Source organism: Haliaeetus leucocephalus, unplaced genomic scaffold, assembly GCF_000737465.1.
Source record: "Haliaeetus leucocephalus isolate CR32 unplaced genomic scaffold, Haliaeetus_leucocephalus-4.0 Scaffold616, whole genome shotgun sequence".
Lineage (NCBI taxonomy): Eukaryota > Metazoa > Chordata > Aves > Accipitriformes > Accipitridae > Haliaeetus > Haliaeetus leucocephalus.
The window spans coordinates 6,404,080-6,416,482 of NW_010973052.1; the positions used below are offsets into that span (position 1 = coordinate 6,404,080).

At 41.2% G+C, this 12,403-nt stretch overlaps 1 protein-coding gene across 1 annotated transcript in view; it reads right to left on the reverse strand.

Annotated features, from left to right (window-relative positions):
• Nucleotides 1–6,948: 6,948 nt before the first annotated feature.
• Nucleotides 6,949–12,403, reverse strand: part of TMEM135 (transmembrane protein 135) — a 160,845-nt gene continuing 155,390 nt past the window's right edge. The window contains exons 13-15 of the mRNA XM_010578273.1: nt 11,015–11,113; nt 9,341–9,408; nt 6,949–7,702 (exon numbers count right to left, since the gene is read on the reverse strand). Coding sequence (XP_010576575.1) covers nt 7,570–7,702; nt 9,341–9,408; nt 11,015–11,113 — 300 coding nt within the window. The 3' untranslated portion in view covers nt 6,949–7,569. The remainder of the gene's footprint in view (nt 7,703–9,340; nt 9,409–11,014; nt 11,114–12,403) is intronic.

The window sequence follows — 12,403 nt, forward strand, 5'->3', positions numbered from 1 at the left end:
GACTCACTCTCATCTCTGTGAGAATATTCTCCTCCCACCCCAATTTATTAAAGCAAAATAATTTCAAAGTAATTCATGGAATCAAAAATTAATCCCATGCTGAGTGGTATTATGATTGCTGGAGCAAGCAGTAATTCCTGTCCAGCATCCCTCTCTACATACAGATCAAAGCCAGCATTACAGTCAAACACATCCTCGGCTGAGAAAGGCAGCTCCACTGCTGCTGTTCCCAACTGAGCAAAAAGTTGTGCTCGCCCCATTGGATCATCTTTGGATTTTACATGCCCTGGAGCAGGTATAGAGATCATCTTCAGCAGCTGTAGGTTGCTGTGGGGTTGATCGAGAACCGTGAGGGTGAAGGAGGACAGACAGGCGAGCAGAAACTCCAGCTGGGGTGAGGAAGGCTTCAGCATATGGCTTCCCACAGGAGCACTGCAAATGCTGGTTTTCAGCCTCCCTCTATTTCCCAGAGCTGCAAAGCAGCGAATGTGAAGCCCGAGGCCGCGCTCAAAAAGCAGCTGATCATCAGAGACTGCATGGAGCCAAGTTTCCAGGCAGGCCAACATGCAAAGAGCACTATCAAAGAGGGAGGTTCTTCATCAGCGTAGCTTTGTTCTGCATGCTACAAATTGCAAATTGCGGGAGGCCGTTGGGCTTGTCTCAGACAGCAGCGGCGAGTCTGGCTCAGTCCAGTTCGCTGGGACTGATCTAATCAGCCTGGTCCCTGGTTGACTCCAGTAGCAACTTGAGAAACAGACGCCAAGACATCAGAGGTGGTGAGTGGCCTTGGGCTTAATGATCTGGAGTCTGTTCTGGTGGGCTGCTGGTTTCCTGTCCTATTTCAGCAGGAAATTTCAGAGCGAGCAGACGAAGGTGTTCTGCTGCTGGTCCCATGCAGAAAAACATGTATGAAAGCTGATGACTCTTGCTCCTTGTAAGCCTGCAAGCATGGAGTAGAGTTACCAAGTCACATACCAGCTTTTTGACTTCCCTGATATCCCCTGCATGAGCAACACTGTTTTGCTTTTGGGACCAACAGCAGGGACAGAGCTTACGCTTCGTTGAAGATTGTGGCCGTGGGACAGAGCCACTTGACTAAAGAGAGTTGATTTCCAGGACACCTCCTTGCTGTCGATGTGACCTTGCAGAGGATTCAGCTGAACTGTTGTAGAAAACCAACCGGATTTCTGCATCACCCCTGGTCTGTTGGCTGGGAAATCAAGGCCGTGTGCCTTCAAAGATGCAATCAAGCCAAAATTTGATAACCCGTCGCAGAACTTTTGGGTTGGCAGACCCAACAGCGGTTGTGACAGAGCTTGATAGTCTCCCTCCAAACATGACTGAGGAAAGTCGCGTTCCAAGCCACCCTGACAACAGTCCCACCTTAGCTGATTATGGAAGAAGTGCATTAATAATAAATTTGGGGCTGTAGCCAAGAGGCCTAGATCAGCTCCATGCAGAGGACCAGTGCGCTCCCACAGAAGACCCCCAGCCAGGATGCCTGGAGTTTCCTTTACCCCTGGGGAAAGAATATTCCCAAGCACGACGGGGCTGACACAGAGCGCTGGGTAACAGAAACATAGGGAGGGACTAGGTAAAGGTGTAGGGACAGGATCACCTTTTGGGGAGGCACTGCTGGAGATGGGGCTGGTGGAAATGCACCTGGTTTCCCTCTGTGATTCCATAAGCCAGGAGCACTGCGGGCAGCAGCCAGGACATGAGTGGGGAAACACACCCGCCTGGTGGACATCTCACCAAGCTGGTGAGAAATAGTGAATTTTCCTGCTTGCAGACCGTACCCTCCCAGAGGCAAGGGCTGATGCCTCCGGTGCCTGAGGAGTTGTGGTCTGACGCTGTCTCACCGGTCCCGCTGTGACTTTTGTCAAAGTGCCCGTTCCTCATTACACAGTACCCAAAGCTCCTCTAGGTCAACGGTATGCACTAGTAATACAGTTTCAAACCCACGCGGCAGCGACGACAACGGGGTGAGAATTTCTCCGCGTGAGCCGTTGCCTTTTTTAAGCCTTTGGGTATCGTTAGAGCTGATCTTTCGGTCACTTTTTCAACTCCTGTAAATGGTCACAGGCAAGGAGTTCCCCAGCCCAGTTATACGCCATGGAGGGAGAAAAAGCTTCCTTTTTTTAAAATTTGCTTTAAATCTGCTTAAGCTTCAGCTTGCTTTGGTGCTGCCAGGTCTCAGAGTGGAGGAGATGGTGAGACGCGTTGCTGTAGAAGAGGCCAGACTTTGCCTCGTACAGCCAGCACAGCCAGCCCAGAGCTGTCCTCTCCCACCGGGCTGCGGGCACCACCCAGGGGATGTCACCGGTGAACCCGGGGGTCACTTTCTGCCTCAGTTTCAAATTGTTTACAGGATAATATTATTTGTGTCCAAGGAAACCTAAGAGCATCGCAGTGCAAGATGGTTTGAGACGTTAAATCTGCTTGTGAATATAATCACAAGTGACCTGGGCTGGAAATGCCTGATTTGGGTTTTGTTTTTTTTTTTTACAGCCAATAGACAATGAGCAAAACAACGTTTCTGGGTTGTTCAGAACTTTTTTTATGTTTGTATCAAAACGGTGCAAGCAGCAGCGTTTTAATGTGGGACTCTCTCACACCAGGTCTGCTCACCTCGGCCCAATGGGCCCCTTCTTGCAAGCTTTTACTGCCTGCAATGGGAAAGCAGGTCTTCACTCTTTAAAATAATAGGAAAACACAGAAAAAAGCCTTGCTTTTGTCCCTGACCCTGTGTGATCAGGTCTTCTGTAACCTTCAAGCTGTCCTGGGAACAGTCCCGTCAGCTCCTGCTCAGACAGCCACAGCAGCGTTTTTTATGTCTCTGTTGTGGCAGCTGAGGGGGAAAAAAACACTGATTGGATTCCACCGGCATGAGAAGATTAATCGTCTGCCTGCATTTTCAGCCAGCCTCTTCCACCCTGGGTAAAGCCTTGGCATTAATATTTAAAATTCTTCTGACCTCTCTCTGTTTTAATTAGCAAGTGGGAAACTCCCTGGCCTGTGCCAAGGAAAAAAAAAGTCCTTAAGATCAAAGTGGGGTCTAATTCACGTTTCTGCCTGCCACGTTCAAAGGAGCCGGTTGGTGAAACGAGTGTCATATTTGGTGGAGATGGAAGGACATAATCCATCGGCTGCAAAAGGTGGGTGCTGTGTCCTGAGTGAAGCGATCCCATTTTAATGTGGCCAAAGGCAAGAGGGAGCATTGGGTCATTTTGCCAGTACATCCACAACGGCAATATTAAGCTCCTTGTGGGGGAAAAAATATCCTTGCCTCAAATATTACTGTAAATGTACCTATAGGATAAATAAAACTTCCAAGATCTTCTACTAAATAAGAAAACCCATGAAACTGTGTAGCTCAAGGGAAAGCGTCAAACTCTTCCATTGTATCCTCAAAGGAGTGGGAGAAAACATGTTTGTTTTGTAAAAGGAGGCAACTTGTGAAAGTGAGACCCAGCCCCAAACTGAGTCACCTGCAAGTACCCCCAGTGCTAGATTCATCGGGATGCAGAACAAGGGCTGAAGCCAGGGAAATGCCAGTCTCCTTGGTGAAGGGCTCGCTGCTTAGAAACACAAATCTGGAAATGGAAACTTCCAGACCAGGATTTAGGCGCAAAGCTATGGCCACCAAAATGACTTCGCTGGTCCCAACTGTATTTTGCTACGTACCACCCTCCGCCTGGTCCTATGTTTCTGCCGCGTCACGGCAAGGATTCATAACCCTGATGCTGATGTACAGAGCCTGGGCCCTGCCTCCACTCCATGTTGAAAGTAGTTGTGGAAAAAAAATCCTAAACAAAGTAAAAGCTCAGTGTAAGCATCACTGATTTTCTTGTTCTCTGTCCTTTTGTGCCTTGTCAGTGCACACCCACCCCAGGACCACTTGTCCAGAAATATTTTCCTCTGGCAGAGTTGGAAATTGAAGCATTTTCACACAAGCTGTCCTGAATTTTTAACTCACCAGGCACAGGGCTGAGCTCAGACCACAGCAGACCTCTCTGCCTGAGATGTCACCAAGCATCTGGAACAAACCCCTTCCCACATCCTCAAATGCAAAAAGCACAGTGCCCTGGGCAAAAGGAAAGGAAACTCTCAAAGGAGAGGGGGAACAACCCAACAAGTTTTCTGAAAATTATTTTTTATTCTTACTGACAGTTCTCAGAAATGTCCCATCTAAGATGGCTGGGGTAAAAGGGTCCCAGGTCTGCTATGGGAGGTGTGGGAAGCTGCTAGGAGAACAGGTTGTCCACATTATGGAAGGCATCTTGGTTCTCATTGTGGTTGAGAAACGATGAGGAACATGGAGTTTCTTGACCACACAACAGAAACCCGTATTTTGTCAGAGCAGCCTTGCCTGGAGAGATGTCACCTGCAGAAGGCAGAACTTCTGAGATTGTCCTGGAGACCCAGGTGTGAGACAATACAAGGGAAGCTCAAGCTTTCACCTTCAGCAGTGAAATCACTCCATCTACACTGAAGCAGTTCTGATGTTTTACTCATTTTCCTCATAAACTGAGACAGCATTAGCTATAAAAACTAAAAATGTGCCACTGTAGGCACTATTTGCTTTTATTACTAGCCCTCTAAAAAATCAAAATTTCTGTATGCCTTCATGCGCTCCCTGGTGGAAGTATCTACCACACATGAACCCAGTAAATCTGCACTAATCTCAGCCTTGTACTACATTTAAAATGATGCTGTAAAAGAAATAATCCTCTCCTTTAGTGGATGTCAGTGGCAGATGTCAGCACCTCTATCATCACCTCCTACAAGGACTGGGAATAAGCAGTGAAGGTCTGCAACAGGAGCAATCTCATGCAGCCTGAAAATCAGCTGAAAGACGGCAGGCACAGGATATTAACAAGTATCCATCACAAAAGATAAAAGAATGACTGCAACCTTCACTTTGGGATTTTGCACATATATCTTCGCCACAGCCAGAACGCCTTGGATTGGGAGGGGAAAACTCTAGATCCCGACTGCTGAATTCTGCTGCTCCTTAAGCAGCTCTGCCAACCATTTCGCTGCCTTCATAACGGGCTATGTGGCTTTCTCTGTTTAAAACAGAAAAATTAAATAACATCAACCCATATTGCATAATCACCCGTGGAAGCGCAGAGCTGAAGTTGTGAGCTCAACTGCTCTGGCATCACCTCTTCATTTACACTGCGTTAGGACTTCACTTTGTAATAAATATGCGCAATTTAAATGCTCAGTCACATTCCTGGTGTCCCTTCAACACCAAGTATTACTTCATTATGACTCCGGATGGCTTATTAGCAACAACATCAACAAAAAGCCACTTTTTCAAGCAGCAACTGTTTATTATTGGGAAAAACATTAGGACTTTATCCTTTTTTCTCTTACATATACTTGATTTGAATAAAAATAATTTAAAAATTTTTAATTTCTTTTTATATTACATGAAAAGAACTCAAAACAAGGACTGTGAATTTTGGAAGCAAGAAAACATAGGCAAAATTGTCGTTTAGCTGCTGAGATGTAGTACTTGGATTTGTTTTAACTCAAATAGAGAAACAATCACAATTGTCATTCCAGTGAAGAAAATTAATCCATCTATAAAATATCTTGAAGTTTGAGAATGGTATATAGTTACACTAGAAAGTATTCATAATATAGCGTGTGAGCTCTAAGATATTACCTAAAATATATAACTTCTCAGACTTTACAAGGTCAAATATTTTAGACCATATTCCAGTGGAAAAACACTACAAACCTATTACAATCCTTTTAAAGTTCTTGTTGAATTAACTTTTATTTCCTTTTGAGGAATTTTAGTATAATATTTCAAGCAATAAAATATTGCATACAAACTAGCTTGCAGAACTTTATTCACACTAACTTGGACAACCACTGTTTTAAAGGATGAAGCACCTTTAGTAACAGTGATAAAGCATCCCTGTTACAGTAGCTGATGAAGAAGCAGATTTTGTGCACAGATTGGTACAATTTTCATGACATTTCTGTAAATCTGATAAGAATTACTGCATATTCAGTAATAAGAAATTAAACTAATGGGAATTAAAATATGCTTAAGGCTGGGGTAGGATTACAGTGTTACAAGACAAGGATTCTATTAATTAATCCAATTCATGTCATCTGACAAAGACTTTGATAAAACATTGATTTCTTCTTTTTTCTTTTTAAAATACATGCAACCTACTGCAGTTTCCATTTCCTGGCTTACCTCGTCTCTTTTCAGTTGAATGTGAATATAGTTCATCTTTTCATTAAGTTCTAGGGTAACAAACACCATTCAGCAACATCTGAATGGATTCTAATAAAAAACTAAAAGCCCCCAAAAGCAAAAAAAGCAATTAGCACGTCAAGGTCTCGCTTTAGAACACAAACTATTATCTGCGGAAGTACGCAGGATAAAAATGAGATGGAATTTGCGTAGGTAGTTACTTGCACTGAGTACCATATTAAACTTAATGTAACTGTCCCAGCCGTGGCTGGCTGATGGACTGACGGAAAACCACTCTTCACTGAGTACAGGGAAAAAATACTATTAATGCGATCGTCAAAACTGTTCTCTTGTAACGGTCTAACCTCAGGGGTCAGTTCTCTTTTAAAGGACGCTGGAAATGCCGGCTGGCGTCGCAGCTTGACAAACAACCCGCTGCCATCTAAAGCGACAATGTCAAGCCCTTTAAAAATAAACATTTAATTTCAGTGTATTTTGGGGGATTTTTTTGTTTTGTTTTGTTTTGTTCTTGGCTTTTTTATTTTTGTAACTGTCTGCTGTTTCCAGCACCATCTCAGAGGCTGGAACGTTTCATTCCTTCCTCTGCCGGTTTTGTCATTTTCCACTTGGCAGATACTGACCACCACACCCCGCTGCTCCTCGCCGCGCAGCGCTCGCTGGTACTGCCTTATTTTCCTTGTCTGTTATCCGTATCGTCAGTGGGATTTACAGCCCTGGAATGTGACTTCTGAATTAATACGCATTTTCTTTTCCGAAGGAATGCCTTATTTTGCAACCATGGCTGTGTAAAAATACTGTAATTTTAAATAATGAGCGGGCGGTGGCTCTTTTGAGATAAATCAGTGACGCAATTTAGAAAGCCAAGGAGGCATTTTCACCCGACTGCAATAGTTTTAAGATCAGGTAACAGTTCGGACCTAAACTACGCCATTTGTCTTCCTTTGTAAATTAAGAATTACTTTTAGTTTTACCAAGAAATATTCTACTGGTATGACCTACAGAATTTTTGAAATTATTATGCATATTTATGTTTTACCTCTCTTCTCTAAATATATTACTCATTTGTTTAATTCTTTCAGGAACCTACCGTACTGTCAGCCAACTACAGTAATCCAGAAATATTTTCTGTGTATGGAAGGGGCTTAATCACAAAGCTACACCTTCTTGCAAAGCTTCAGTATTTTTGATTGGTAAAAAGCATTTCTCATTGAAACAATACTGAAGTGGAGCCCAAGCCCTCCTCCATATATACAACTGTTAAGTTAATTAACTTTTCAGGACAAAACGTTGATCACATTCAATGACAAGATATACTATCGTTTTCAAGACAGCTCCAGCGGTAGCTCTGGTGGCACAACCGTGTATCTTGGGTCAAGCTTAGGTGTGAAATCCTTGAAGTTCTTAGATGCTTCAGTACCAAATACATCTAAAACTTTCCTGTTCATGAGAGCAAACCTGAAAAAGAAGAGACATTAGAGAGTGAACAGATTATTCGTTTACTTTTGGAAAAAAAAATATTAAAAATTATATTTTTAAAAGGATTAATTTAATTTCTTTATAAAATTATTAAAGTTATTTCACTTCATAAAAGACTATCCAAATCTTTGAAATACAGGCTTCAGCCTGCACTGTTTGGAGACTACAAGTTTTTCATCCCGGGCAATAAAGATTTAATAAAAAAAAAATCAATTGACAAATCTGATTAACAGTGCTTTGTGTAAATATACTTTATATAACACAACCTGAGGAAGAGGGGAAAGGAGAGAGTCCCCTTCTACTTTTAACTTCACAAAAAAAGTAAACCCAAAATATACTACTCTAATATACTACTCTTCTTTCTCATCCCAGCCTCACAAACTCTGGCCATGCCTGCCCAAGTGTGGATAACAATTTTATGGGTGTTACAATCTATTTCCATCTCTTTAGTCTTCAGCAGTGTTGAGCGAAAGACCTATGAAACATCAAAAGAATCTGCCTCTATGGAGAGAGTGTCAAAATTACTATTACAGAGATTTACTTCAGATAAAAAACCCGAGCAGAATAGAATTTCTTCTCCCTCCTCTCTTTCAACTAAAGCAACCTTAGGATTAGCACAAGAGGGAAAAATGCAGCCAAAATTGGACATCTGCACTGACATCATCCCCGTATCGTGTTTGTATGGCCTCCGAGGTTGCCTGCAGACGGCCTCCAGGCGTCCCAAGGAAAGCATCCCACTACGTCCAGCGATGTATTCAGTCACCTCGTGTCCAGCTAAGAGTGTACTGTGCCATGGGGAGCGTAGGTTCAACATGCTCCAGGGACCGGCCTCTGATTTCACTTCTGTTTTTATAGCCTGGAGAGCCTGCTGTCACAAGCGTTACCTTTTGTAATCCCATTCATACAGTGACCTACATCAAGATTTGGATGCCTTGTTTCTGTCACGTACTACATCAGTATAACAGTGTACACTTCACTGAATTGTATTTTTATAAATCGGTTACGGCCAAGTCTATTTTAAATGGTAAGCATTTTAGATCTCCGCAGCAAATAAGAGAAAAAATATCCAGTAAGATATTACAGTGTAAATTTATGGTTATAATCAGTGAAAATTTTTCATTAGTTTTCCAAGAAAAAGAATTCCTTTCCTAACCGAAATAGATGTCCTGCAAAAAACTATTGAATCTTCACAGTATTCTTAGGAAATACTCTGACATTCCTAATAATGCTTTTAACCATGTTGTTGATCACCGTACATACAGATTTCTTCAACTCCTGTAGTTGTTTACCGGATTCTTCGTATTCCACTGAAATCCCAAAGCATTCCACCCTCCAAGTGAACTAAAGATAAAAAAGCCTTCAAGTAAACCACCCATCTGCTCAACAGTCTTAACTAGATTTAAGTCTTTACTCCTGTCATTAGACTAAACCTAGGAGTGTCGCTTCAGCAGCAAAGGACTTCAAGTGGACTGGAAACCATTTGAAAAGCAAAGTAAATACTCAGGAAATTAGCCCATACGTACTCTACGGCTCTGCTGTTGAAAGCAAATGACATAGAAAGTTGAATGCGATCAATGACGTGTTTAGACAAGCCATAACATAGCCCTGATTACATACCTGCCCTTTGTTAGTCGTAAAAGAAATTTCCAGTACGAAGGTCTCAGGTTCTGAACTTCCATGACAGCCTGCAAGGAGAGTATTCTGTCAGAGCCAGCTGACAGCGTCAGGCAAAAGCTTCACCTGCTACATTACGTTGTATGTAATCAAAATCAGTGAAAGGACAGTTATGGAAATATATATTATTTTTTAATTTTTTTTTTTTTTAAAATCTTCTCTTGACTCATGGACCAAAAGCAGCTGTGATCACCTGCCAAGGTCCAGTACTGTCAGTAGACGAACCACTCACAGCTGAATTTGATGCTCTATATAACCACCACCAGCCCAGACTGATATTCCCAGAAGACTATCTTTCAAAAGTGGTGGCAATTAACTTCGATCTCGTTGCAGAGAAAGCAGCCATAATCCTTATTATTCCTACATACATGATTTTGCACTCGTGGATGCCAAATTTACCTGCTATTCTATCCCTCGCTCACTCTGCATTTTGTGATCTACTATTTCTTGTAGTCAGTCATCTTTATATTTCATGTTACGTATCTTAAATGACGTTATATAACCAAAATCCTTGTCTTCTCTCTATTCCATTACTTTACCAGGTCACTTAGGAATATAAAGAGTAACGAACATCTTAGCATAGACCCCTTTGCTAATTTCTCCCTCCTTCCTCCCTCCTAAACCCAGTAATTTCTTTCCAGTCTTGGGCTCCTTTTCCAGCTAGTTATTGAGTAATGAAAAAACCCTTTCCTCTTTTTCTCATATTAACTTTACTTCTGTCGGCCTCATACAATGGTCCTTGCCAATAGTATTTTGGGGATTTCAGTGCTGCAGCCCTTCAGGCACATCCCAGGCACTAAAATATCAGTTCACTTTGATACTAGAATGAAAGATATTCCCGCATATATGGGAGCAATGAGGAGGAGGAGTGGAACTGTCCTGTTAAGCACAAGACAGCAAAAGACTGCTTTAGGGTCATTTTATATTCTCTTTATTGAGGGGTACAAAAAAATACATATAGTTATGGAGGCCTGGAAAACATTCAGTGGGATGTTTCAGCAGCAGGTCTAGAAATGGAGAGATGTGGAATAGTAGAGTAATTTGGGTACCACTGAAAAGGAGCTTTTCTAGCTGACACAGCCAATAAAAGGACTGAGGGTGAAGGCACATAACTGACTTGGAAAGTGCAAAAGATGACCACTACAGCTTGTTTCAAACATAAAACTTCAGATTTTCCTAATTTTTGCAGATGCTTTCAAATAAGCAGCTTTAGTTCAACTTAGCTGAAAGTGAAAACTTCTAGTTGATTAAAGAAGCATAAAATATTACAATATATTGTTTGTATATGTTGAGAAACAGTCTGTTCATATGTTTATGAAAGCCCATATATTTATGTTCATCTTCTCGGGCAATGCATTTTGAGATCCTTTCCAAAGAATTCAGTGCTTTGTATAATGTATTCTGCTATAAGCAGATGAGAAATTTGAGTCCTAGAAATGATCTTCCCACTGTGGCACTCAGAAGCAGGACGCAGGAGCCCTAATTCACAGCATCTTGCTGGAATCACTACATCGCACTGTCTTTTCTGTATCACTGTAACCCTGTACTCTGCATTTCATTCAACATTTGACTTAAACTAGAACAACTTTGTATTCTGTTAGAAGACAACATACTTACTGCCTGAAAGCAAATCGATGTAGAAATGGCATAGATGACGCTGTCTGCATGAGGAAAGTAGGGAACCTTCCCTGCTTCAATGCCCTTGAAGTATATAGTCTATAAAAATAAACAAGAAATCCTGAACAAAAGGAGATACTAGTAAAAGTACCTTTTAACTTTTTAATTTTACCTTTTCAAAGTAACATGTCAACATTACTAACTTGTGCTCATATATTGTTGTATACGTCCACAAACATGACATTGAGATAGCTCATAGAAGTTATCCAAGATCAACAGAATAAGAGGCTATTAATGTATAGAACAGGATCTAGCAACAGGTTGGGTGTTAAAAGGGTAGTATAGATCTTAAAGATAAAAAAGGGAAAGTTTGCTCTGTTAAATTCTTCATTTTAAAAAAGCAAAAGAACAATGCAATAACTATTCCAACAAAGTGAATATTCACTGTTCTTAAACAGCTTGAAATCACATACTTTTCTTTCTGAGAAAACATGTAAAGTTTATTTTCCTGAGCACAGCTTGACCTTCCAAAGCAGCACACGCCTCTTTGGTCAGTTACCCTTGGCTCGCATAAGATGATAAAAGTAGTAAAAAAAAAAAAAAAGAAAGAACACACAGCACTTTTCTTACTTCACTGCAGCCACAATGTCTCAAAGTCCAGAGAAAACCATCAGCAATACAAGATAATATTGGTTTTTTACAACTGGTGTTCTAAAAGTCAATATGGATAACTCAGATTTGCTTTTATATAACCAATATGTGAACTACCTTCAGAGCTTGATCTAGGATTACAAAGAGCAAAAATAAACAGAGTGTATCTTCCCTTTTTATGTTTAATTTTATACTTTAAAAAAAAGTTCCTTCTTTTTATATTCTTTGAAATTAATTCTGCTCTGGTAATGGAGGTGGATAAATATCACTAGGGAACGAGGCCCTTGAGGTCTGCAGCAGAAAGCTTTGTGATTTGGGGATGATGCATAATAAGAGAATGCTCTCAATTTATTTCAGTGGTGCTGTGGGGGAAATAACCATGACTAAGTCCTGATTTTATGGAAAAATCACAGTAAAAAAATCAAAAGCTGGTAGAGCAAAGTACATACAACATACCCAAAACCTACAAACTTTTTTTTTCCCTGGGCTCCTAATTTTAACAGCTTCATAGAAATAATTCATGCCTGAAAAATAGTAATTAGAACAAAGTTCGTTGCAAGGCTGGGAATTCAATCAGTTGAATACTGACAAACAACTCCAGCTATAGACTAAAACCTAAGCTATTTTCAGTTATCTTAGACTGCTGAATGCCAAAATTAGGGAACAAAGGCAGGAAGTTAAGCTGTAGCTTTTGGCAATAAATCTGCAATTAAGGACTAGGTCTGATTTACGTTTCTG